This window comes from Cataglyphis hispanica, chromosome 17, assembly GCF_021464435.1.
Source record: "Cataglyphis hispanica isolate Lineage 1 chromosome 17, ULB_Chis1_1.0, whole genome shotgun sequence".
NCBI lineage: Eukaryota > Metazoa > Arthropoda > Insecta > Hymenoptera > Formicidae > Cataglyphis > Cataglyphis hispanica.
The window spans coordinates 2,848,654-2,876,543 of record NC_065970.1 but is presented as its reverse complement, the minus strand read 5'-3'; the positions used below and the strand labels follow the sequence as shown (position 1 = coordinate 2,876,543).

Genomic DNA, 27,890 nt, shown 5'->3' with positions numbered 1-27,890 from the left:
AGTCTTAATAGTATATAAATAAAATAATAATTATTATTATATTTATATTTTTGTACAAAGATTTTATATAATTTCGATTAAAACAAACTTTTTTTAACAGTCGCCATCTATTTTAGAATATATATGTATGTTTACATATAAAATAAGATCGAAAGAGGCAATTACCATTTATTGATTTTTGAGTAACTCAGTTGTTGAAGAAATATATAATTAACTCTTGAAAAAATATATTTCTTGACTCTTTCAAAGCTATAATTCTTTAATTCTTTCTTTTAAATGGATATGTGATGGAGGAATAAGATAGGTTTTATTGAGGAAAAAAAGAATATTTTTTAAGTTTCATTATTAGATGTTTTCTTGACTATAATCTATCAAGTTTTAGAATTTGAGTGAGAAGACACATTCAGCAATACCATTCAGTGACTCGGCCAACTTTCTTTTAATGCCTCTAAAGGTCATTACACATTCAAATAATGGTAATTATTAATTTCTAACAAAAATCGAGATAATAACAAACATGATATTAATACTTGATAACATAATGTTTACCTTTTGTCCACATATATGTGTATATAGCTCAATCCTATAGTAGATTAATATTTCTCTCACAGAATATTTTTAAATGAATCTTTTCCAGCCAAGAATGATTGTGATATCGTTCGGTAATTAAAAAGACATCGCATTTATACTTATATTCGTTGGGACAATATTGTCTTTGTTGCACGTTTTATTGTTTTTGGTTTAATAAAATTCCGTTTCTCACTCTCAATAGATCAAACGCTAATAAGCGATATTAAAGTGCGTGCAATATATGATTTAAGTGCCTTTCAATATTATTCTATTCTATTCCGGAATTATTTTCGCTTCGTAAAATGCAACAGTCAGAGAATGATCCTCATTACGACCATGCTGTATCTGACACATCTTCGTAGAAAAAGGGTCCAGTTCCGTCTGGTTCTGGCACTATCCTCTTCCTAGGATGCAGGTGTAGGACTGGCAGCCGGCGGGACCGTCGCACTGTTCGCGGACTGTTTCGCGCGTCGCCGTTTATTCAGCAGAGGATTGTTGGTATGATCAAGTTGCTTCAAACATGCTGTATCGTAATCGACACGCATTGTCGCCAATGATCGCGTCATCTCCTCCTGTACTTCGGGCCACATTTCCTCCCCCTCGCGTAAAACACGTCCGGTGTGTAAGGGAGTAGCAGGCACTTCCGTATATTTCTGAACAGAAGAAAAAAAACATATATCTTGAAAAAATATAAAGAAAATATATGTGAAGTTATGTATATATTGTAGAATGTGTATTCTTACGGCGATCCAATTGTTACGCATCACATCGTTGATCTGTAATCTTTCCGCAGGATCGATACACAGCATACCCTTAATAAGATTCTTCGCTTCCTGGCTTACATTCGCCCATTCTGGATATGGAAAATCGTATTGTCCTAATCGGATCCTTTTTTTCATTCCGGGAGAAATCGCCAATCCGTGATTACTATAGAATGGTGGGAAGCCGCACAATCTAAAAATTATGATAACATTACAAATGCATCGTCGTAATATATATTTTCAATTATAATGCATAAAGAAGCAATAAAAACTATTAAGTATTGAGAATGCTGTTAAATGTATAATATCAAACATATGTAAAACATATATATGAAAACATAGAAATGTATACTCACAATATATACATGATTACTCCCAAGGACCAAATATCACAACTCTTGTCATATTTTTCTGGTCCTAAAACTTCCGGAGCTAAAAATAAAATAATAAAAACGAATTATTAACTTTAGTTTTAAACACACGGATATGTGTACTTGCATAATAAAACGTATAAACTTACCAACATAATAAGGTGTATAACATGGCGTCTGTAACGTGTCCTTTAAATGTGTTTCTTTGGCAAATCCAAAGTCGGTGAGTTTCAGAATTCCAGTGTTATCTGGAAATCAATATATAACATAACAATAACAATACATAATTCATTTGTGTGCGACAATATGTGTCTGTTAGTCTTTTGGAAAGTATATATAGATAAAATTATCATAAAAGCAATCTTTGCAATTATAACTTTTCAAGGTCTACAGATAACATATGATCAACTCTCTTTAAGCTTATAAAATATGAGCTAATAATGTTTTCAAGTTATTACATTTTGAAAAAACAAATATTTAAAATCTAAGTAATATTTTAAAAAATATATAATTTACCTGGTTTAGAATATAAAAGATTCTCAGGTTTTAGATCTCTATGAGTGATATTCATGTCGTGTAAGTGTTTTACCGCGACGCAAATCTCGTACATCACTTGCGCAGCTTCTGCAAAAAACATACAATTTATATAGTTTTTAAAAATAGCAAATTTAACAAATTTAAAATGCCAAGCTATACCTCTTTCAGTAAAGGCACCGTCTTGTCTATCTTGTATCCTTTGGAATAGCTCTCCGCCTTCCATACTATAAAAAAGAATATAAATTGAATAATTATAGTAAACAATCGCAATCAGACATTAAAAGAGAGTATTAATTATGTACCATTCCATAACTACTAGTAGGCATTTATTTCCACTGTAAGAATTTTCATATACATCTTTTACTTGAACTATATGCCTACAGTTAGATGCCCTCCAGTGAAGCTCGACTTCCCTCCTTGCCTTTGCGCAATCATGCAAGACCTGCAAATAATGCAATGTGCAATTTAACATAATGAGCTTTAACATAAATCTGCTATTAAAAATAGAGTGAATTAAAAAAAAAATTATTTTATAATTAAATGCAACGTAAACATTTTTGAGAAATATTTGTTATAAATTTTTATTATATCGCTATATGTGTGGAAATACGGCTAATTTTAATGTATTAATATTTTAAACATATTAAAACTAGTCGTTATTATAAATATATAAATCTTATATCTTCTAATTATAGTAAGCGAATTCATTGAAAATCCCGATAAATGACTTGCTAAATTCAAAATCATAACTCAGCTACTCGTATCGTAGTATTTCACATCGAGTTTCATCCACATCATTTTAACTTTAAACAGGTAATGATTTGACTCATAGCTCATCGCGATTATGTTTATCACGCAAAACCGATGTTATTGAGTAGAGGGGATCTCCTAGATAAAGTCTTTTTTATATTTTTTGCATATCGTTCTTCTAACAAATCGTAATTGTAGAAATAATCTGTAGCAATTTATATAACTAATACGATGGTTGATAAACACGCAATTATCTTATATATTTCTGATAAACATATGATTAATGGTATCAAACAAAAAAAAAATTAAAAGAGATACATGCAGCAAAAAAAAAAAAGTTCCACACAGGTGGCGATGATGACGAACTTATCATCTTTAAAAGCACGACTTCTCGATACTCGACATAAAATATTTCTTGTTGCCTAAATTTCTAATTAAAATTCTGGAACAATAATTGATGTAAATTTGAGAAAATAAAATTTATTTCGCTATTTAATCGCATTTTTTTATAAATTTTATTTATTATATATTAATTTTAAATTAAATAAAATTTAATTGGACACTTTTCAAAGTGTTCAGTTTCCAAAAGAAGTTTATCATTTTTTGATCGCTTACAATCCCCTTGTAATATATCAATATTTTAATTGTATAATTTAAAAAAAAAAAGATAATTTTTAAATTTGTCAAATCATTAAAATTGAAAATCATTAAGATTTTCCGGTTGGATAGGACTTTACATTTAAATATAAATCATATATAATAAGAAACATTAGATTTTTGCGACATATAAAGATGAATGACTCGTAAGTTATTGATGGTACAATACTGATTGGTTAATTATATCAAATAGCTTGCCATTCAAAATTTATCAGCAATCGAGCACGTAATTCCATGCACATGCATGGCAGACGCTTGCCTCTAAATGGGCACATCATTGTATGCCCTTTTGTACGATCTTCTTGGACAATTATATGAATTATCGCAAATATCTATTGTGATGCGATGAGAACCTAAAATAATCATGTCGCTTATATATTTATACTGCAGATAAACGGTATGTCATTTTTGAGCGACAGAAATGATTCATTAATGTCTCATCATAATTTTATAAATCACGTGGTTAATATATCGTTTAATTTATGTGACATTATGGGAATGAGTAACGAGGAACATTTTTATATAAACGCGTTGTATTATCATAAAAAATATTCACGCGATTCTTTCATAAAAAAATACGGGATTTCCTGTTTAAAGTTGAGATATTTATTGCGACGTGAGAAATTGAAATCAGATTAGTATTCTAGTCTAAAATCAGTTCTGAAACAAAATATGACGCTTCTTCAAATTAAATTAAATTGATAAAATCAAAATGAGATGAAACTCATTGTATCAGCGCTCAACTTTTAAAAGAATTTGATATTTCTTATTTTAAGTTGAAACATTTTGATTGCGATGCAAGAGAGACATTAAAACGAAATTAGCAATAAGACGGAAGAGGATGACTTGCACGCTTTTATAACATGATACGTTGAATGATCTAAAAGTATATGCGGAAAGCCGAGCATATGAAATTGTGAAAAGAGAGTCAAAGAACCGGTTCTTTGTGCCTAATCCGGATTAGAGACTGTCGACACCGATAATAATAGGAGCTCTTACGAAAGAAAAAATCTCGTTTACATAAAAAAAAAAATCTGTATGCAACAACACATACCGGATATGAATTTTATACTCAATAAAATACAAAAATGTTAAGATAAAAATCAAAATTAATATTAAGATTTAGTTTTAATGTCAGAACTGAATATAAAATTGATTTAAAAAATAGAAAGTTTGTTTATAATTAGTAGACAAATCTATATATACTTATGCTGAATATTAATATGTCTCTTATAATGTGCACAAAGAGATAAAGAGAGAGAGAGAGAGAGAGTTCCCAGTATATTTTATAATTAGAATATTTATAATTAGAGAGAGACTCTGGGGTAATATATATTTCTGGAACATCATATATTTCCACTTTGTGTTGGCATTACTGAAATTCGTATGAATAAACAATATATAAACACTTGCGCTATAAATATAATGCAAAATTGAATTGAGAAAGATTAAAATCACGAAAAATAAAAAAAATAGAAAAAAGCTACCCATGCAAATAGAAGAAAACAAAAACAAGACTCATTAAATAAAAGATTTTACGTCTCCTAATCACCCATTATTTAAACAGATTTTAATAGAAAATCATTTCCTGCGACTCAATGAACTGCAAGCAAAATGAGCTTTTCCGTCATAATCTTATCCATCTGACATAGGCGTATCAGTAAAAATACCAAAACGATCACGCGTCGAAGACTAATATATACCGGACTTCGTGCAGAGCTATGCTAATGAGATTAGCACCTCTCGACTCGCGTAAATCACCTGGTCGCAAATAGACAGATGGACGCGCGGAATTGTCAGTTAATCCGATAATTTTCCTGACGACAGATCAGATTATTATGCACGTTGTTCTACGTACGAGCTGGCGATTTTCATACGCTCGGTTATAAAAACCAACAACGTAATCCGATGCAGCGCGACCACGTCACGCTCGTGGAAACGTACGATCGATTGCTCCTTCCTTCTTATGTTCTATTGAACTACTGCAGGGTTGTACGAGTCAGTGAAGCGGAATCGACCATGGAAAAAATTGAATCGTTCGCGATATTCGTCATCATCGCAACTTCACTTCCTTATTATCGTATATTCGATAAAAAGGAAGTGAAGTTGTGATGATTAATATAATATATTAACACATACATATACACAATATAAAATAATAATTATATATAAGATGTAAATGCTTTTCTAGAGCTGAAGATTCTTATATATACAGAACAATATGAGCCTAACAAGACGCATGCAGATAAGTATAAAACGGCGCATGTGACTAGTGACTGAGAAAATGTTGGCCGGCTGACAGCCAGTAATCAATCAACGAAAGCGAATTCGTAGCGACGAGAAACTGACTTGCAACGACACAGTGCGACATTACGTCGATAAAATATATTGAAGTTTTAATGATTGAGAGTTGAAACCGCGGAGGCCACTGCTAGTGCTCACATAATATGACATTGTCGTCGAACAATATATGTCATTATGTTAAAACGTAATTCTGTCGCCTGAATTGTTTTTAAGAGTCTTTCCCAGAAACTTTAGTTAAGTGACGTTCAAATAATATATTTTGCTTTTTTAATTCTTGTTAAAAAATAAAAGTTGAAGAATAAAAGTCAAACTATTATTGGTGATAAGTAGAGATAATTTGAGAGAGAGAGAGAGAGAAATATTGTTCACAAAATATTGAGAATCTAAATTTTGATTTTTTATGATCTCTTGAAAGTATTTTAATTAAGATCATAAAGAAATTTGGAAACACTCTATGTAGAAGAAATCATCATTCTTTACAAAACTAGACAGTGACATTATATCATAATGTTATGCAATCCGCACCAACCATTGCAATAACCAGAATAGTGCGGATGTAATCATTGATAAGATTAATTTCAATCACACCTTTCGAGATACTATAGCGCACGTTCTTTTAATAAAGAAACAGTATATGCTGGCTAAGCGTGTTAGATAATTTATTAATTCATCATTATATGTAATAGTGATGATGTAACATTTTTTGAGATTTCGAATAGCGATTTTGATCCACGGGTTTTTCCGCACTGTATCAAAATCGCGCACGATTAATCTTATTACTTCTTTATATAAAATAAGGATAAAGATAACTTTAAATAATAAAATTAATTAATTAAGAAATTGATTTATTCTCTAAATTTTAGATTTTTTTTTTTCTTTATCTTTTATGAAAGAAGATAATGAAATATACATACATAGTTGCGTAAGGTGTGTACCGGAATACTTTTACGTAATTGATAATCTTTTTATATCTATCTTCCGTATCTCTTCCTCACAATTCCCGTTAATATACACGATCGATACTATTACTCAGCTGCAACGGTATCACAAATTCCTCAGCGTCTCATTGTCGTATAAATTAAGAAAAATATAATGCGAGAAGGATACTTGTATCTCACGATCTTGACTTGTTAATATTCATTATATTGACAAACACGGCGATTGATACGACGATTATGACTTGCGACAGTTTTAACGATCGCGCCACTTTGACTCTCAACGATGGACGAAGGTCTCTCGGAATTCTCGATACTTTTTCGAAGCCATTGACTATAATTTTCACGCCGGGAAGGATGAGATCATGCATCGCGAATATATAAGCTAGAAATGAACTTGTGGAATTTTTTTTTTTTTTTTGTGTGCAACTTATTGCTCGCAGTCGCTTCGCGCGCAACTTATACGTCGCATTCTGTGTCTCCTCGAAAAAATTGCGCGGTTTATGACTATGACGCCACTAAAAAACGCGACAAGTCAATAATCGCGAGCCTAAGCGCTGATGACACACGCAAATGACACGTGCAACGACGGGAAAATAATGATTGATACCGCGAGAGTCTCGCGCTAAACCGCACGTGACTTTCTCCGAGCGTCTCGTATCACACGCGTTATACGATGAGAAATAACACTCTGCTGAGACAAGTAAAAAAAGAAAAGATATTTTTAGTAAACACGTAAGAGTTTAAATGCTTTGATAAGAAAATATCGTCAGTGAGAAGTTTCTGCATTTATCATGAAAAAAAAAAATGTTTTCTACGAACGCGAGAGAGATGTTTACACACGCCGCCGTTATCCAAACTGCAGCGTCATATATGCCGCTGCGAAAAATCATAGCGATTCCACGTGGTATGTAATGTCTCGATATTGCAAACACCCTTCCGAAATTTCGTGTGGAAAATTCTGATTATTTTTGTAACGAGTCCGAGAAACGTCGTGGTATAGATATCTTCTCATAGCGTGAAGAGAATGACGTGGGATTAAACGGCGGAATATGTGCGTGTTTTATATTAACAATCTTTAGACTCTCTAGGAAAGAGAGAAATAGTTCTCGAAATTTTCGTATAAAAAGAATCACAATCCTCACATAAAATTATTAAAAAAAAAAAATAAATAAACTTGCAAAATTCATCCCCGAAGAAAAGATATGTTATATCATCAAGTGCTATAAAAATAATTTTTATCAAATTTCTTTAAATTACTTTTTCTTTAAGATTTAATTGTTGATTATTGATATTGAAAATATGAACACACACACACAAACAAAAAGATATCATACATCACAGCCATCATGTCTTAGCACATGTAAGCGCACGTGATGCTCGTATAATCGGTCATCGGCATTCTATGTATCTACAACTGTGATCAACATTACTCGTCAAACTGCCGTCAAATTATTTCTACAGCTGGTCTCATAAACCGCGGAATCTTTATAAGAAGATGCAGCTTTCACAAGCAGCTCCTTATTGATTTTAAACTGTGTGAATCTTGTTGAAGCGCGATCATAATAAACTAAGATAGTAATTTAAAAAATTATATAGGATAAATAACTTTTTTTTAATTGAATGATATTTTCGTCATGAAGAAAAAAATCGACTGCAAAAATGTTTGGGTTAAAGAATGCAATCTTGAAGATATTGCATTAATTTAAATACGCAATTTCGAGACATAATACATGTACTTTATCGATCATGTCATATCGAATATTATCAGAAAATGGGTAAAAGAAAGAAGTAGGACCATTCAGATAATGATGGCATAGCGCAATATCGATTGCGGTAATATGTTAATATGAATATTACACACTCGAAGCCATTTCGATCAGATAATTGTAGTTACTTATGCATCCAGCAAATGCTTTTTCTGTATCATTCTGCCTCTGTATGTTTATCATGTGTATTGATCAAAATAATTTCTATCGCGTAAAATCGATGGATTATCATAACGCAATTTTATCTACATCACGTGTAAATAATCACTTCCAAATGAAATATATTGTGGGACACAGTGAAGCCTCTTACGATACAATTCGTCGCACAAGAGATACAGTCCAGCAATAATGAATAAATTTATTATGGACCACGATAGCCTTTCAACCTCTCTTTCTCGTCTCGTGACGAGAATCAAAGAGATCCGATGAGCGAGAACGCGTCGACGACCGACGTCAACTTTCTCGTAGAAGCTGCTCTCACGATGGTGATTAAATTTTTTTGACTGCCGTAAAATAAAAGCCAGGCCACCTTCCTGTGATACGTTGAAGGTCTGACATCGTCGAATGGGGAAATCACCAGGGTATAAATAGAGGATGACTCGCGGTCTGAACATGCTTGGACATCATTTAGCCGATGATCGCACCTTCACGTGGCCAAGTGGATATCGATACGGTCAAGACGATCAATGCTCCTTCAAAGAGGTGTTAATCAAATGGATTAACACCTTTGGATACGCGAACCGTCGCTTTCACGTCTTAAAAATAACTGAGAATGCACGCGAAGCGCATTGAGGATGAAAAAAGCCGATGCGTTGCTTTTAACCTTCTGATAAATATCTTTGTATATTTTCAGCCGTTATCTTTATTTCGAGTTCCCATATGCGAGGAATATAATTTTCAATAAAAAAATTCCTAAAGAGAGTCTAACATAAGTAGAACTATTCGAAAAATTTTAAATAATTTAATAGAAACTTTGAACCGATAACTTTCTCTCATTAATTATGCATTAAAGAATTTGCTGTTCAAACTAAATTTTTTTAACATGACGCTAATAATACTGCAACACAATTTACATTTATTTGGAAAAGTTTTGTGACTTTAGAAAATAAATTTTCTCTCTAGTATCATCTTAACCTCTTGGTAATATAATGCAGCAAATTCTCTTTGAGAAATACATTTTATAATTATAGAAAAATATAATAATTAAGAAATTTATGTTTGTTATTAAAAAAAAAAACGTAAATATTTCTATTTTTTCTGAATTGTTTTCGTTCGAGCAAAATCAAATAAATTATGAGACAAAACTGAATCCAATCAAATGAAAGTTTCGAAATCTTAACAAGAATCTTAAATTTTTTATTTATATGCGATAGTACCTCGAAGAATTCGAAACGAGATTACAGATTTAAGCACTTACCTTGAGGGCATACTTCTGCCTCGTGTTTCTGTCATAACACTGCACGACTTTCCCGTTGATACCGAGACCTAGCACGTGATTACTGATCTCATAATCATCCGTGATCGGTGTGACTTTCGGCGATAGGCGATCACGATTGTTCAACGGATGTTCCATTGTCCTTCTCGTCTTGATCTCCTCGGTCTCCTGTTCCGATATTTGATCGTAGTTCTGCCTGATCACTTGTGTCACCACCACAGGCGATTCCGAGCGTTTGCGTTTGCTCTCCTTTTGATCGTTCTCCTCGAGAACGGCCCTCTTGGACTTCCTGCAAAACAATATTTGCGTCATTCTATATATGCAAGATATAAGAAAACACGCGTGAACAGGCGCGAAGGTCGCATGTATAAAACTTTCGCACGGAAAAATACAATGTTCCAGATTACGCGACCGATAATGGAAGCCTTAGGCATGATAACGTTATAGTGTATCGAGTATGTATGAGATACAAGGAATCTTCGATTGTCGAAATATGCGCGTATATTGACGGCAGTATTACATTACTCAATTCGCACACTCGAGTCTTCTTTGAAGAAAAAATAAAGGCACGTCAAAGCTAAAAATAACTAAACTTATAAATAAATAGATAAAAAGTTGACATTTGCGATCACAAGTTATTCGGTATAAGAGGACTGCGGAGTTACATACATATTATATTTGTAAGAGATTTGTAGTTGAAGTTAACTTTAAATACCCGTTTCGCTTACTATGCCAGCCAGTCGTTTCAATGAAATCGTTTGCATAACCGAAGAATGTGCAAGATTCATGTTATTTCGCACGCGTACACATATACGCGTCGTGCTCTACCCACAGCTTTACTTATACGGCATGTGGTTGTCTCGTCCGCAATGCAACTTGCACACCGCAATGCAGTACACGCAATCGATGAATTTTCTACAATTGCAATAATAAACGTTGCAAACACGCATTTGTCATAATAATATGTAAGGTTTAATAATATATCTCATAATTCTTCACTTCTGCTCATCTATATTATATCAAATTATTTCCATTTTATGCCTTCTTATCTTTTAGTTTATTTACAAAATAAAATATTATCTAAAAAATATAATATTGACTCGACACATTTACTTTAACTATTTAACTATATTACACATGATTTTATATATATATATATATATATATATATATATATATATATATATATATATTACTAGATATAATTAATTATAATATATATAAGATGGAAATAATTAGATAAAAATTAGAAATAAAAGGATTATTAGTAGAATATCTAAACAACACATCGAAATAAACATTATAAGCAACTGATCAACATAGAAGTAATTATTACAAGAAAGAAGTTGTCAAGAAATTATGCTTAAGGAGCTATTTTGATAGTTATTGCGAATAATACATATTATTAATGTGAAACATATGTTTGTCATTCATTGTTAATACACTGTTAATATAGCTCATCGTTTATTATTCAAGAAGAGCACGGACAAGATAAAAATTGAATAAAAAAATATAAAAGGCTCACACAAAATTAGTCTTGCTGAGGGGGATTAAATTTCAAGAAACACATGTAACATTTAAAAATATTCTTTAAAAACAATTACAACAGAATTAGAGTAATTTTTAAAATAATATTGATAGAATAGAACATAATAAATAAACTACAATTTATTAATTAATTCAAACATTTCACTTCGACACATCGAAAGAAAATGTAAGTTCTGATTATCCTTTGCAAGAAGTTAGTAGAGCAATAGATTTGATTACCGCAGTGTTAAACCAGGGCGAGTTTTTTTATTGTTTGCATCCGAAAACACAGTTATCGCGAAATGTAACAGCATTATCGATGATACATCGAGGAACTGTTAAGGGAGGAGTTGCACCAACAACTTGCTTAATTAAATATCGATTCGACAGGCTTTATACATACATACATACATATATATTTTATTATATATATATATATATATATATATATATAAAAGAGAGAGAGAGAGAGAGAGGAGAGATCGGTTCTTTAAATATAATATAAATAAAACAGTAAAACGATCTATTAATTACGATCATCTTTACGTATAATATTTAAAAGGAAAATTTAAATTTAAATCAAGCAACCCCAAAAAAAATATTTGTTTAAAAGAATTTTTCATATTAATTTTCGATATTGACTATCATACGTTTTATGTGTGTGTGAGAGATACACAACTTCAAAATTTTTTTATTTAAGAAATATGAAAGAAAATATGATTCGAAAAAGAAAATTGCTTTTTTCAATGAGAATGGTATAAAAATAATAAAGGAAAATTTAATCAAATCGTATTGAACGATGTTGGTGCAACTGGCGCTCGTACAATCCGAAAAGGATATGCATGTATTCAGGCTTTATTTTGGCATATAAAAATAAAGATAAAAGAGACCTCCAGAATTTCCACTTAGTTGCCGACTTCGGCATTGATGTGGCTCTCGATTTTCGCACAGTTAAATCTCGACACGTCGAAGGCGATAAAGTATCACCCTCGCCCCGTCCCGTAAAAGCAGAAGAGGAGCCTCCCAGATGTAACGACGATGTGGAAGTGACACGCGAAGATGCGGTTGTTACGGAAAGAATCTGCCCATCAAGATTTTTCCACACAGAGCGCGTAGAGAAAAGCGATAAGTTTTAGTCCACTCACTCTGTCTTTTGCCTTTGCGTTTTTTTTTTTTGCTTTTTAATCGGGAGTCAAGCCAAAGGATAATCAGGCCGAGCTGAAAACTAAAGATAAAGAGACCAATGATAATTAAATAGCGCCGCGCGAGCGAGTATAAAAGCGTCTGTGGATCGAGCTTAACGAAGCGAGCATTTCCCGGAAGCTAACAAATATTCTACACCAATGATCGAGTACTACCGTAGAACTTCCGGTGTTCCGTCGCGTCTTCGGGCACACACGTGGCTCCAAGCTGAATTGTAACATCTTTCAGCATTCGAGATTCAGGAAATTTTAATAATTTTCAAGCACTTGAACCCCACAAAAAATAAGAGAAAAATGTTTTCATGTAACATATAATCGAACAATTTCAGAAAAAATAAAATTTAGAAAATAAATGCATACATATATGAAGGGCTAAAATATTTTCTATCAAATTTGATGCTCTTGCTTTGCATAAAATAATTATTTTACTTCGCCGAAAAATAAATTTTTATATATTATACTTTCCAAAATCTAGTGCCGAAAGTGATAACTTTCATCGTTCACATTTTTCATTCATATCGTTTCTATATCTAATCCGTACTATATCGCGTTATTACACGAATGTATAATGAAAGAATGAAACTCGTTCATAAGCAATTAAGAGTAGAGCGAAGCAAGAGTCAAATGGCAGCGAGATATATATATATATATATTTGCGCATAATCACATACATCAACAACCACTTAATTAGCAAGAATTATCGGCGTCATAAACAATCCTGGCGGGAAGAGGAGAGAGGAGAGACATGTGGTTAACTCTTGAACCGATAAATTAAATTTCAATCTTCTATACCGTGGCAACGTTTCTTTTGCATCTTTCTCAAGGAAAAATTAAATGAAAACAAAACACGTTGAAATAGTATCTGTGTATTAATAGCGACGATGAGATCAGCCCGCGCTTGGCGAAAAACAAGAAATGAAACGAAGCCAGAGTTATCGATTAAAGAGTTCAGATAAACACACGTAAAAAAAAGTACCGTACAGTCTCGTTGCACGATTGTCGTGACTATAGTTGCCTTGGGATCTTATATGTTGAAAATGAAAATGAAAATCGTACGTCATGTACAAATATGACAGATATGACACATATGTATACAAAGTGACGATGACAATTACAATGTTTAACGTTAAATGCACGGTAAGAAATAAAGCTGACAATGCATGCTTTGTTCATGTTGCTATATGTAACTCTCAAAGCAGAAACAATGCAAAAACTTGTTAAAAAAATAAATATGACAGAACATTAAAGAGAATAAGCGCGTAAATAAGCGTATAAAGCAATAGAGATAATAATGTTAGTTCGAATCTTAAATCTTTGCTCGAATATTTCAATCTACATTTTTACACAAACATATTATTAGATATATATTTTTAAATTTATTGTATTAATTAAAATTATCACTTTACAAAAATATATTTTTCTCTATTGCAAAGATAAAAAATTTGAATAACTATTCTTAAAAACATGTACTATTTCCAAAATCCATTCTGAATAAAAATGCAACGATATTACATTTTATTTTTTTCCGTAGATAAAATAAATATATCTTTTAATAAAATTGCAATCATGTAAATAAAAATAAATGATAAAAATAAAGAGACTCAATAATAAGAAAAAAATTACATTTGTAAAATTTTAACTATTATTTTTTAACTTTTGATTTGTTATCTTTTGAAGAGATCTAAACAATTATTTAAAATAGATTTTGAAAATAAGTAAATATTAATACTATGATCTTAAATAATATGCTTGGAAAGTATCTTTTCATTTAAACACGCAAAAAAGTAAATAAGCAGAAAAATAAAAATAAATGACAAATTATATAATCTAAATCTGAATTATAAATATACGCGAATATGTCGATTGCGAAAAATAAAATCAAGCGTAAAAATTTAAGAGTTGATAAAGCAATAAATAAATTCACAATCAATAAGATGTCAATAATGTGGAGTCAATGAACGGATATTACATACCCGTCGGGATGCGCTTCTCGGAATCGAAGCTTATAAATCCTGTCACAGGATCATGATTCTCATAAATCGTAACCGCGCGATTATCGTCGGCATTATTTACACGCTTAGCGTCAAATCGAACGTGCACCTCGTCGATCACGTTTTTCGGAAAATTCGCGATCGCTTCCCATAAATCGAGAACTTCGCGAACGCGGATGGAAAAAAAAAAGGCGCGTCTTTCAGGAAGAGGAGTCGCGTCTGGAAGGTGCGCCGAGTCGACCGTTCCTATATACTTGCCGCCGGCTTGCTTCGTATCGAGAGCCCTCGTTTCAACTCTTCGTTCGAAATCGTTGCGCGATGTTGAGCAACGCTTATATATTCACCGGCTGTGCGAAACGAAATAGGCCGCTCTCTCGCCGATCATTCCGTCGTGTTGGGTCGAAGTCGAACGATACACCGCGAATCGACGGTTAGGCTTGTGCTCGACACGACGGAATACACACGGAGAACCGCGTCGAAAAAACGCCCCGCGAGTACTGGCGCGATCATGGCATGGCGACCTGGCGTCACTGGCGACGCGACCGCGGTCGCTTCTCTCGCGGTGGTGTGGTGGTCTTGTACCGTGAGCGTGACTCATTGCGCAGGCTGATCTCAGGGACGAATTAATACATTCTAATATAGGGAGCCCATTGCTCGATAATAAATTTTGATCGAAAAGTCAATTTCATTCTTTGCAACTTTAATTGTCTTGATCATTTGAAATAAGAATTTGATATGCCATTCTTTTTTTAGTACTTCTTAATTTCGTACATTAAATGATAAAACTCTGACAATAGTGACAGTCATTCTGTCAAGAAATTGGAATTCTCTGAAAGTTAATAGAGAAGAATAAGATATCTGGAAAAAAGAATTTGTTACAAATAAAAATTTATAAAACTATAATCAAATATTATATACACAAATTTTAGATTTTAGTATTATTAATCGATAATCGGCACTGTCTTATCTCTTCAAGCGGCTCACTTATCAATGATAATAATTAGATAGAAAATGATTTATTTTTCGTTTTTATTTTAGATTTGATATTTTTCGTCGAAAAGATTTTATTTGTGTTACAATTAGTGAAATTTTACGAATTTAAATCCAATACTGACATTGTGCGATAATAATCAAGTCACGTGCCATTATAATGCGCATATATCATTTGATCATTCATGGAACAGGCACTTTCTCTAGAAACCTTAATTCCTTTCACCAACTTGCGATACGAGTGTATCGACCCATTATGATACCAATTATTATGCCAATTATAATCAATATTAAAGATTTGATTCTTATATTTCAATGATAAAAATGTAAAAAAATAAAATACATTAGCATTCAAATTCTATGATATTTTACAATTAAAAGGTATTAGCTAAAATTAAAAATTAAACATCGAGAAATATAATTTAGATATGTCTTTGAGAGAGATACAATTGAAAATCTTTTATTAATTTTTTATATTATAGCAGCATGGAGGATCTTTTATTCAATGTAGAATTTGTTCTAAGTAGAATATATATTACAGTATATTTTAAATTAAAAAAAAAAGGATCAAGGAGTAGATACGAAAACTACGTATCTAAGACCTAATAATATTTATTTTTTTTATCGTAAATATGTTATATATTTTGCGACAAATTTAAATATGTATATTTATGTATGTGTGTATACATATATAATTATGTACACATTATTTTCTTTCTCTTCATGTAGCGAAATTGCGTTGCAACAAATTTTCAGGTATCTTTGATCTTTCAATTATATTTTGTATCTTATATAACAATAATTACACGAAATTCCTAACGTCCATATAAATATCTTTCTTATGTAGGCACATTCTTATATGTATGTACATGTTTCTTTGTAACATATCGAAATATTTCGTTATATTGTCTGTTAAGGATATAGATCCGAAATTCAAATGCTCTATTGCAGTGGATTCACAACAATATTTGTCTAATAATAATACATATGCTTTATTAGCAAAATAACACTAAACTGACAATGAAATGCAAAAAGCACTTAAATCTCGGAGCGAATCCATGAAGTCATTTAAACTGTTTTAAATATTATATATGAATATATTTAAACTACATTAATTAATTAAAATATTCGGGATATTAACGATAAAGACGTTGATCATCTCAGCAGCAAATATGTCAAAACTTAAATTATATTTGATTATTAATTCATCATGTTAATAATCACCATAACAATATATATAATAATCAATGTTGTGAAATATAGTTTTTTTTAGATAATTCTAATCTCTATTTATGCTATTTTAAAATTGTCTAATTCTTATATTATCCTGCAATATTCACATTAAGTTCGAGACGTCTATCTAATAAATTAATTATATTTTTGATCATAATTTAATATGTTTTTTCTCGTAAAAGGAATTCAATTATTTAATTACAAAGAAGTTGACATAAAAAGTGTTGTTCAAAACTTTCAAGATATTTTTAAAATTTCTTACAAATAACTTTGGTAAATTTATAAAAACATAAAGCTGCCAATATGATTTAATTAATTGATGAAAATATTAAACCTAATGTAAAATGTTAAAAATATTAACATAATCTTATGCTTCCAGAACCATTTAATATGTTCAAAAAATATATACTGGATATTCCAGATTTCCCATGACATTGCTTCATAACTGATTTCTAAAGTCATTTATAGATAAAAAAGCTTTAATAAAATATTCAATATCAAAATGCATCAAATATATGTCATTAATACATCAAATATACATCTTTAATGATCTCAATATTTTATATTTACGTCTTTAAATAATTTTAAATCTGGAAGGCATCTCTAATTGGTACCTTTAACAAAAGAACTCTGGAATATCCTGTATATGTAGTCATTATTATTACAATTATTAAGATATATAATTACAATATAAAATTTACATTTAATTAAGTAACTCATGTACAACTATTATTTACCTAAACTGTATGTTAAGTATCCAAGCTTCTCTCTTACAAAAAAATATAGTTTTATTGTCTATCTTGAATAAGTAATAGAAATCAATGCACACAAAAACTTCATATGTATATTAGAAGCGAAAATATGTCATCATATTTCTTTAATTATAAAACTCTGAATTATGTGTTTTACCAAGCAGTGTTTCTGTAAACGAGCAATAATGTCAATTTTTTAATTTTTTGTATCACATATTTCGTCAGTTATTATTTAAAAATAAATTTTTTCCTTTATATATATATATATATATATATATATATATATATATATATATATATATATATACACACACAAAAAGTAAACTAAACTTTTTATAACAGACTATTTCTCAACTCTTAATAATGACACATTATAAACGAATCATTATCATGTTTCAAGTTTTGTGTAAATAATATGCCGATACAGAATTTTTGTGAAATTATATTTCATATTAGATATTAAGGTTTCTATATAGAAATAAATTAAAGAAGCTCATTTTTAAGAGATAATACATTTTGTTACATGGATACTTAAAAATGCAACAAAAAGTATTGTTGTATTTTTATTTAACTGTATATATGTATAAATATTATAAAAGTCATTTCCCTGATTATCATTTCACAGAGATTGCTCATTTTAACAAGCAATGTTATTTAAGCTCTCACTTGAAATTGTAATTGTATATTCTAGAAGAGTATACAAATAAAATTTCTCTTTTTAAAATTTATTCTACATAGTGTCAAACTATCATATATTCTTTTGGGAAAGTTTTATGTAATGTTCATTTATATAATAAATATAAGAGGTTTTATTGGATATCTATAATTATTGTAAACAATAAGATATCTTGCAGATAGCTAACACAGTATATATATATCTATAATTTATAAACATAGATATATGTACATATATCTATATATATATATATATATATGTGTGTGTTATACTGTAATAATCCACATATATCCATAATCAATTTGAACTTATGCGCGCGTTTATTAATCATATTATTATATCTTTGTGCAGAGACATTTGAAAAAAAGAGAAAAAATGATTTTGACTTCTCACATGTCTCTTGCACTTTCGTCTCGTTGTATGAAAATGTTCAAGGCATCCAACACTTATGTATACATTACTATCTTAGGTCACGACTTACATTGCACTGACAGTATTCGTCACCCCGCATGACTTTCCGATTCGGCTTTATAATCTTGCATGGTAAGGATATAAGGCACGACGCTAGCTACACTTACTCGACCGATGAGACCTGCGAAGAAAAGATCTTCCAGTACTCTAGGATTAATCGAGCGGAGAGGCGCTAGCCTCAAGAGAAGACGAGGTAATCTATCAGAGCCCGCACGTTGTTGTAATTCTGTCCATGCCGCTTCTTGCAGAACTTCAACCTTTTTACGCCAGCTACCTGCTAGGATATTATCTAAAAAGATAAACAAGAATATTCTTTACTTCCATATATGTGAACAGATAAACTTTATTGTTTATCTAAATTAAATTTACTTACCAGCGCTAAAAAGTGTTAAAGCCTTAAGATAAGCATATTCAACGGAATCCACTTGCAACTTGTGCAGTGAACTTACACAATCCTGTAATCTACATATATGTTCTGTAACACACTTTACTTTGCCAGCTGTGATCTTCTCTTGTGCGATACTAGCTTGTAAGTGATTGATTATCGACGTTAAAATACTAGGAAGAGACAGTGTGTATGCGCATTGTGCTAGACCTAGTGTAAATAATTGTCCCCAGGAACTTCGCACTAAAGTAGTTTGAATTTCAGATCTAAAACACAAAAAACAATTTTATTTTAGATAATGTTATGATTGAGATATGATATGATTAAGATAAATATACTTTTTTCTTACACACAAATGTATAATATTAATGTACATAAAATATATTACACTTACGGCAAAGCTTGAAATGCTGGAATTCCTCGCGCCCAATGTACAGACAAAAACAGTAACCTAGCCGCGCTTTCGCATATGTAATGAATAGATAAATATACGGGTGCCGGACTGGGCGCTCTCAATTCGAACAATGTATTCCGTTCAGAAATTAATTGACCAGTCCATTCTTCTTCTGGTTCGCTCGAACCATTAACGGTCTGCAAATGAATATTACAGTCCATTAAAGTCTACATAAAAAGATAATCTGAAGACATATAAGATCAAGAATAATCACGCGACTTACATCACCAATAAGTTTAGCCATACTATCCAATGCATGGGAGATGAGTAAACGCTCGCGAGCTAAGGTTAAAGCATCACTGAGATCGCTATCGCTACTTTGATCTTCCATACTAGGACTCTCGGGTTGTTCCCAAGCTGGGGGTATTTCTGGTGTAGGTTGTTGCGGTTCCGGTTTTACTCTGGTGCTACGATTACCAACTTTTGTCGCAGCTGATTCACCTAATACGGGTTTTCTCTCATGTTGGACAGCTGCAACACATCACACAGGATCATTTTTATCGATTATCTACTATAGTAAATTTCAAGAATTATGATCAATACAAGAATGAATAAATTTCACTTACAGTCACTTCTCATACCCATAGCCAAACATTTCTGAAGCCTACAATACTGACAACGATTTCTATGGTGTTTGGTAACTTCACAACTCTTGCTTCCCCTGCACTGGTAGCCCAATTGCTTGCGGATGCTGCGTTTAAAAAAACCTTTGCAGCCCTCACAACTAATCGCTCCGTAGTGCCGGCCGCTAGCTCTATCTCCACAAACTACACAGAGTTCTAAGGATAGTCCTAAACCTAACGAGCCACGAACATCTCTCGCTAACTTCACCTGTAAGAAAACGTTGAAATAAATTAAAATAACATTTAATACAAATTAATGCAATGCAACGATAGATATTTACCTCGACATCGATACGTACATCGTTACTCAAATGCTCCATGCCGGGATGCAAATGAACCATTCCGGGATGATGACCCAAATTGCGGAAATCTCTTCCTAATTTGTGGTCCATTTTATCATCGTGTATATTGTCAATGTGATTATTTTGATCCCTATCTACATCCCTCTAAAAATAAATATCTCATTGAATAAATACGCAAAATTTTTTCTTTATTACAGAAAAAAATAATAGCTCTGTATTTCTATTTTAAAAAATCTCACCATAGCTGGGTGATGCCCTATATTATGAAAATTTCTCCCTAATTTCTCAGACTTGTCGTCGTGCAAATCCATGCGATCTGCCGGATCGATGTCCATATCTCTCTGTAACAGAATAGCAATTTTAAAGTTAATATGTCTATGTATTCTTTATTGGATTTTGGATTAAAAAAAAGGAGTTAAAATAATTGACAATTTTTCAATACGAATTCCAATTACTGTTTGCTTAAAAGTAATTACTAAAGGTAAAATTTTATGATGAACAATGAACCTCAGTATCCATGTCCGACATACGATCGTGCTGATGAGAGAGATTGCGGAAATCCATTCCAACTTTGCAATCTGACTCCTCATTCAGATTGTCATGATTGCGTTGTTCTCTATGATCCCTGTCCATTTCTCTCTGTAAAACAGACGGACGCCTCCGTTAGATGCGAGTATATCTCAGGTGCAAGATATTCCAAGATATTTCCGTGCCGATCTCATAATATGCGCATTACCGTTCCGTTAAAATGCCGAGAGAGCGCTATTATATACAGACCGAAAGCGTAAACGGATAGGCTCTCTTTTAATGCGTGTTAAATAAGCATTAAAGATTTTCAACCGGATATTGCGATTTTCAAATTGTCGGTTTGAGCACGTCATTCGAATATTTTTGTAACACGTAAGGCATTATGATACGTTACAGATGCATTGAAACAAAGATTGAAAATTTAATATCATGAAAGCGATCGTCGATCTTCATGATAAAAGATATCACGTAGTTTCACTTAAATGTTAATTCTGCTAGAAAGTAATTTAAAAACAAGACATAATAATATACACGATAATACACGATATAATAAGTACATATATATATATATATATATATATATATATATATATATATATAGATATAGATATTAAATATGCAGCAATCAATTGACTTCGATATAAATATTTGTCACAATAAAAAAATTATTAAAATTGTTTATAATTTATTGCCGCAAAATATATGTTACATAAAAGCTTTATTATTTACTATCAAAAATCTAAACAAATCTCTAAATAAAGTTAATAAATTAAAAATACATTAAAATAATCTCTGTAGAATAATCTCTTTATAATTTTGATGTATCACGTATTATCATTGTTGTTTGAAGAAGTACTGTTCTGTGACAATTCAACCCGATCCCTCGTTCATAATTTCATTTCGCCGAGAGAAAAATAGAAACGACTACGCGATTCAAAGAGGAACTCGATGCAGGGGCGCGGGATAAAAATGTAAACTGGAGCATTTGCCGTCCCCACCTGCCGGGGAGAAACCTTCTCGATCCTCTCTCTCTCTCTCTCTTTCTCTTCGTCCCGCTGCTCACCCCCCTATAGCGCGTTTTGAGAGGTGAAAGAGATGGTCCCGAGTTCTTCGGTTCGTAGGTTGCTACGCGGTTAGGTAGGTAGGTGCATGCCGATGTCCGGCTACGTTGCGCTACGTTGCACCGATCTGCCGACTATTCTGTCATAGAGAGAGCTCCATACATCTTATAAGGAAAATCGAGCTCGAAACTGTCATCTTACGATTTTGAATTTTGATCTTTGGACATACGTTTGAATATCTTATTAAAATACAGCACACATTCCGATTTATACGAATGGCTAACTGCTTCAAATACTTTCTTTTTTAATCTGCACAATCTCTCTCTCTCTCTCTCTCTCTCTCTCTCTCTCTAATATTTAATGTAATTTTCCCGAACTTCATATACATGTATCTTTAATCTTTCACATATTTGTTGTAGACGTTACAACTTATTATAAATATCGTTAATGGTAGAAATTGTTTTGTATCAAGAGAGATTATTTATTATATAATTCCTCTCCTTTGACTTGTTTCACAAATTTTTTAATAATTCAGCATTCTCAAGTTACGCTGGCTCATCATTAAAATATCATGAAATCAAATACATATAGTGATTTTTTGGACTCTCGGATTCATTCGATGTTTCGAAGAAAAAAAAAAAAAAACACATTGTGTTGTTATTGGAACATCGGCGTACATTTTTGCACAAGTGTCAGAACAGTCGTCGAGGTCGAGTCTCATCTGGCCTTCCGCGGAGATGTCACAATCGCTTCTCATTTTTCGATCCGAAGCATCCATTCGATCTGGATTACAGCCGCGACGAGCTGATAAGAGCAAACTTATGCAGGTCGCGCGCGAGTAAGTTGATAAGACGCACGGTTCAACACGGAAGAGCAAAATAAATTGAGGAAAAAAAACCTAATTAACATGCGATATGTAAAAATGTGGGCAGCTGTCAAACGCGCGAAAGGTCATCGCGAGATGAAAGTGTGACCGCCTATCTCGAAAAACCACGCTTTAAAATCTTGTGCGATATTCGCATATCGCGTTTAAATACTACCAACTCGCCTTTACAATGTTGCGAATGGAACGGTTATTTTATCATTGATCGTTCGCGAGATCGAGCGCAATCTCACCTTCTCGATGTAACGCAATGCCAAATATCATTTCTAAATATTATTACTACAGCGTAGCACACACATGGGAATCGGATATTTAACACTGCGGCGAAACACTCGGAAGAACTCACGAAGGTGCGTGTTACCAAACGGCACAGGGTTAAACGTAAACTCGATGTTTTTGTTTTACATCACGATGAAAGAAAAAAAAAAACTCCGTATCGAGAGTCACTTTCGATTCCGTCGGAGAGTCGAGCGAGAAGCAGAAAACTCCGAGAGCACGCGCGCTTGCGCGCAAAGTTCGAGGACGGAATGCACGGTAAGCTACCTGTTGTGTGTGTCGACTCGCTCGCCGCGATCGGTCCCTCGATCCACCGCCGACTCTTGGATGATATCTTATACGGGTCACGATGGGTCCGCGTTGTAAACCGCGGAAACGCGAGATGATACGTATGTTACGTTAATATATATATATATACATATAGCTGATCGGACGGAGACGGCGACGCGTTCTTCTGCTCGTGGTTCACGCGAGAAGCCGCGCGTCGTCGCCGCCGCCGTACGACTTCTCTCGCAGCAACCTTGCTCGCACAGGTGAACGCAGGCCGGTTGGTTGTGTTGTAAGACGGGCGGGCGGACGAGCGAGCGGGCAAGCTGTTCTCTCGCACGCAGGTTGGCAGGTCACTCTCTTGCGTATCGGGCCGGGACACACGCCGGCCAGGTGCATTCCCGCTCTTGTGCCTGCTTTGCCTCTCTATACCTGAGACCCCGAGCGCGCCAAGTTATGTCACGTAACATGCCTGCGATCAATCGCACGACCCCCTCTCCCCCTTCCTTTCCCCGCTCCGTTCCCTTCTTCTATCGTTCATTTCCAAAAAAAGACAATGTGATAGGTGGAAAGTATGTTTCGTATGTGTAATTTAAAGGGGTTTGAATTACACAGGCGAAACACAATGTTTTACGCTATGTACAATTTGACAGGTGTTATACAGATTGTATTTTCGTTTATTGAATAGATTGTATCTTCTCCGAAATGATGTATCGTCAGTCACTGACGTCAAATATGACCTCATACTACGGGAATTGAAAAAGGTTAAAGGACGTCCAATGGGAAGGAACAATCTAAAAATTTACATATCAAACACGAGAAAGAGAAATATAAAAGATAAATATAAAATTTTGCAATCAGGGGCAGATTTTGTGTGGGAAGAGAAAACATCCGAAGAATATCAAGAGAGAGAAGAAAAATTTGATAGAAATCGTGATAAAATAATAAAAAAAAATATACAGAAAATTAAGCGATCTATAAAAATATATATAACCAAAAGGAATATAATAATCTAAAAATGAATAGGGGATAATGTGTCGCGTTTTCAGGCGCGGGAAAACTGCAGTCGCGAAGCTGTAATAGCGTCCGCGAAACTTTTTCGGGCCGCAGGCTTCTGGAGCGAACGCGTTCACGGTGGCGTGCCCGGATAGTGCGGCTTCTCTCTCCGGTGAACGTTATGTCATGTAACACACGTCCGCGCGATGACTTATCGGCCGACGCCGTCGAGGTCGCCGTGACTGAGAATAGATCGGACGCGCATGGCCGCGGATTAATATCGCGTCGTTTATGACTTCGCGCGCGGTCTTTGTGCGATACCGTGACATTTCGGATACGTCAAACGGCCACGTTTCCTCGCGCTACACAGATAATAAAATATAATACTTTAACCGCAAAATATAATATTTGGTATTAATTGGTTTAATAATAAATAAAGAGAAAGCTGTCGTCGAATCGAAATAATTGTAAATGTCAAGTATTTCTTTGTGCGCTTTTGTAAAACGTGTTTTTTTTTTTGTTCTGAACTATCGTATATACTTTTTTCCTCGGATACATAAGCGATCGGTTACCTTGTATATGCGACGGGTTGGTTCTACGGATTTCTCAGGTATATGTTGCGTTTATGTATCCTTCGCATTGTTTTGTACACACGTACGACAATCGACTGGCGATGATACATCGTAAAATTACATTCTCGCGCTTGTTTATACTCTTATCAACGAGTAGATTACAGATATTCGACGAACGATTTATGTTTGAATCGCAGCAAGTCTGAGCTTTGTCACAATCGTGAGGTTATTCGTATCGTGTCAACCGATAGCGTTAATTGATTCTGTCTATAGATATAATCGATTCTTCTTTCGCGGTAGCTGAAATAAACAAAGGTCATTTTCTGATATTTTATACAAAAGAAGTTATGATAATTAAATTTCAAATATACGAAGAATTCGTTTAGCGAAATTTCAAATTAAGATTGAAAATTCATCACGTTATTGTGCCCTTTTATTATTCATAGATTTTTAAATTATCATATTCTTAAATTCATTGTTCCACATATTTTTAAATGTCACGTCCGCAAGCGTGACGATTGATTTGTGTCGAACTAAAGGATTTTACGAATCGACTCGGCTTTTCGAACGTTTCGGTCGTTTCAAGCAATTTCAAGCAACCTAGACGTTTCTCGGAATCGCTATACAACGATGAGGAAAATAATCGTCGGCGAGTGATTATGCTTGTACAATAGTACGGTCCCCGGCAGGTAAAGGTCGTTCGTGGGTCCGAAGGTTACCTCCTCTCTACTTACCTACCTACCATGATCGCGCGCATTGGCACGGATTTATCTTCGTCCCGCCCGACGGTGCATCGGGGTCGTCTATCGAATGGGATGTAATTCTTTTCGAAAAGCGAAAGAGAGAGAGAGAGAGAGAGAGAGAGGATGATAGCTATATAAATTTGCACGCGAAAAAGGGACGTCCAAAAATAAAATTGCGCACGCAGAGACACGTGCGTGACTCCGAATCGACATGCATTGTTCATTCCTTAACAATTACGTTATCAAAACGTCTAATGTTTCTTTCTTATACACGTGGTGGTTCAGAATTATTGCCAAACTTTTGAATATATATGTATATTCCTCAAAATTCTGAATATCTATGTGTATTATGAGTAAAAATGTCAGTTGCGCAAGATATAATTTATGTTTTCCCGTTTGAGAGAATTCTTCGATAGTTAAGTCTCCTTAAAGTGTTTTTATAAGAAACTATTAGTCTGGAATTGCGTTTTCACGACGCTAATTATCGCGAAGGTGAAGTATCCTGTATACGAAAGCGTTACGTCAGAGAGGAGCGCGTAAAACGCCCGAGACTTTCACGGAATCTGAATTCGCGCGATTAAATTCACCCGAAATCGCGACTCGCTCGTGTAATTTCATACCCTTCGATCCCGGGGAAAAGCAGCATCTCTGACACAGACACTAAAACGTTCGGCCAAAATAACTCGATGCGAAGAGACGGAGTATACAGGTTGCGGTAGGAAGTCTGCGATTTCGCGTTGACACCATTGAAGCGGACACGAGCGTTCGAGAAGCACGAAGCGCTCCCGAATCCGACTATCGCCGCACTAAATTCTCCTCCTCGCTCGCATCAACTAACCCGGAATCCGTCGCGTCAGACGGTCACCTCCGCGCGATTCAGTCTCGGAAGTCCTCGACAAAGAGGGACAAAATAAAGAAAAAAAAAAAAAAAGAAACAGAAACGCGAGCCCTCGCATCACGCTCTCGTCGATGACGACGCCCGATCGTTATCGTGATGCAACTTTCTATCCTCGGAGTCGAGATCGTCTTTGACGTGAATGACGAGGCGTGCACACAAATACGGACACGAATCGCGGAGTTGTAACTCACGACGCGTCGATTACGCTCCTGCTTATGAGGACGAATTCTCGGAGTAGAGGAACCATGCGATATTGCGATCCGGAGGACTCACCTTCGCGGCCAGCAGCGACGATGACTGATCCGATCGTGCGTCATCAGCACCGTTCATAGCGGATTGGTAGCTACCAGACTTCGTTGTGCGCACATTTACGGGTTAGAGTTCATAACCTCCTCTAACCTTTACCTTTTCGCCGTCTCCTGTCCCCCTACTCCGTCCGGCCCCGGACCCGCCCCCTGCCGCTCTCACCTTCTCGCGCGTACCTGACATCTCACGTCCCCCGCTGCGTCATCGAATACGTGTCATCTTGCGATAGCAAGAGTAGATCGATGACAAGTTTCTGGATGCTACGACACGCAGCGCCGCATCGGGATACGGCGCGAACTATCGGCAGTCATGTTGATACGTCATTCCAAGGCGGGTTAATTCGAAAAACACGTGTCACATTTACTCGCTTCTTTTCGATATGATAACTTTAATAATTCATATAAGTTTAGAAAAAAAAAATATATATATATGTAATATTTTAAATTTATTAATGTAAATGTAATTTAATAAAATGTTGAGAAATTATGTCAAAATTTTAGAGATGTTAATAGACTTTCCTATTTCTTGTTTCATACAGCATTTAAAATACATTTTGAACAGCATGAATAATGGATTTTGTACCATTTTGTAATTAAAAGATTTAAATAAATATAAATATAAAGCACTATAATTAGATCATAAATAGACAGAGAGACATTAATCTT

General features: G+C 33.8%; 2 protein-coding genes across 11 annotated transcripts; both read right to left on the bottom strand.

Annotated features, from left to right (window-relative positions):
- Positions 1-424: 424 nt before the first annotated feature.
- Positions 425-15,353, bottom strand: LOC126855752 (MAP kinase-activated protein kinase 2). Of its 4 annotated transcripts, XM_050603643.1 has the most exons (10): positions 14,792-15,353; positions 12,762-12,841; positions 10,072-10,378; positions 2,542-2,681; positions 2,399-2,463; positions 2,219-2,326; positions 1,852-1,950; positions 1,688-1,763; positions 1,314-1,524; positions 425-1,223 (listed from the first exon to the last, which is right to left on the bottom strand). In XM_050603643.1, exons 3-10 carry the CDS (start codon positions 10,225-10,227, stop codon positions 975-977), a joined length of 1,104 nt encoding a protein of 367 aa, XP_050459600.1. In that variant the 5' UTR covers positions 10,228-10,378; positions 12,762-12,841; positions 14,792-15,353; the 3' UTR covers positions 425-974. The 4 variants fall into 4 exon arrangements, with proteins under 4 accessions (XP_050459600.1, XP_050459599.1, XP_050459601.1 ...); XM_050603642.1 differs by lacking the exon at positions 12,762-12,841; XM_050603644.1 differs by lacking the exon at positions 12,762-12,841 and having other exon boundaries at positions 10,072-10,374; positions 15,064-15,353.
- A 2,766-nt stretch (positions 15,354-18,119) lies between these two features.
- LOC126855747 (orphan steroid hormone receptor 2) lies at positions 18,120-27,585 on the bottom strand. Of its 7 annotated transcripts, none has more exons than XM_050603629.1 (9): positions 26,013-26,036; positions 21,203-21,334; positions 20,935-21,036; positions 20,675-20,839; positions 20,337-20,601; positions 19,994-20,241; positions 19,711-19,907; positions 19,305-19,582; positions 18,120-19,220 (listed from the first exon to the last, which is right to left on the bottom strand). In XM_050603629.1, the coding sequence occupies exons 2-9, from the start codon at positions 21,326-21,328 to the stop codon at positions 18,961-18,963; spliced, it is 1,641 nt and encodes a 546-aa protein (XP_050459586.1). In that variant the 5' UTR covers positions 21,329-21,334; positions 26,013-26,036; the 3' UTR covers positions 18,120-18,960. The 7 variants fall into 7 exon arrangements, with proteins under 7 accessions (XP_050459586.1, XP_050459580.1, XP_050459581.1 ...); XM_050603623.1 differs by lacking the exon at positions 26,013-26,036 and adding an exon at positions 27,193-27,585 and having other exon boundaries at positions 18,121-19,220; XM_050603624.1 differs by lacking the exon at positions 26,013-26,036 and adding an exon at positions 27,193-27,585 and having other exon boundaries at positions 18,121-19,220; positions 20,693-20,839.
- Between the last annotated feature and the right edge of the window lie 305 nt (positions 27,586-27,890).

What these genes read in the sequence shown, in the direction of transcription:
- LOC126855747 (XM_050603623.1), bottom strand. Translation starts at nt 27,249, where the DNA reads ATGAACGGTGCTGATGACGCACGATCGGATCAGTCATCGTCGCTGCTG. An exon ending in TATGGGTATGAGAAGTGACT is followed by an intron (nt 20,242 to 20,336) that starts GTAAGTGAAATT and finishes GATGTGTTGCAG; the next exon opens with CTGTCCAACATGAGAGAAAA. An exon ending in TTTAACACTTTTTAGCGCTG is followed by an intron (nt 19,221 to 19,304) that starts GTAAGTAAATTT and finishes TTATCTTTTTAG; the next exon opens with ATAATATCCTAGCAGGTAGC.
- LOC126855752 (XM_050603641.1), bottom strand. Translation starts at nt 12,541, where the DNA reads ATGCCGAAGTCGGCAACTAAGTGGAAATTCTGGAG. An exon ending in GGCAGAAGTATGCCCTCAAG is followed by an intron (nt 2,682 to 10,071) that starts GTAAGTGCTTAA and finishes CATTATTTGCAG; the next exon opens with GTCTTGCATGATTGCGCAAA. An exon ending in TTATACACCTTATTATGTTG is followed by an intron (nt 1,764 to 1,851) that starts GTAAGTTTATAC and finishes TTTTATTTTTAG; the next exon opens with CTCCGGAAGTTTTAGGACCA.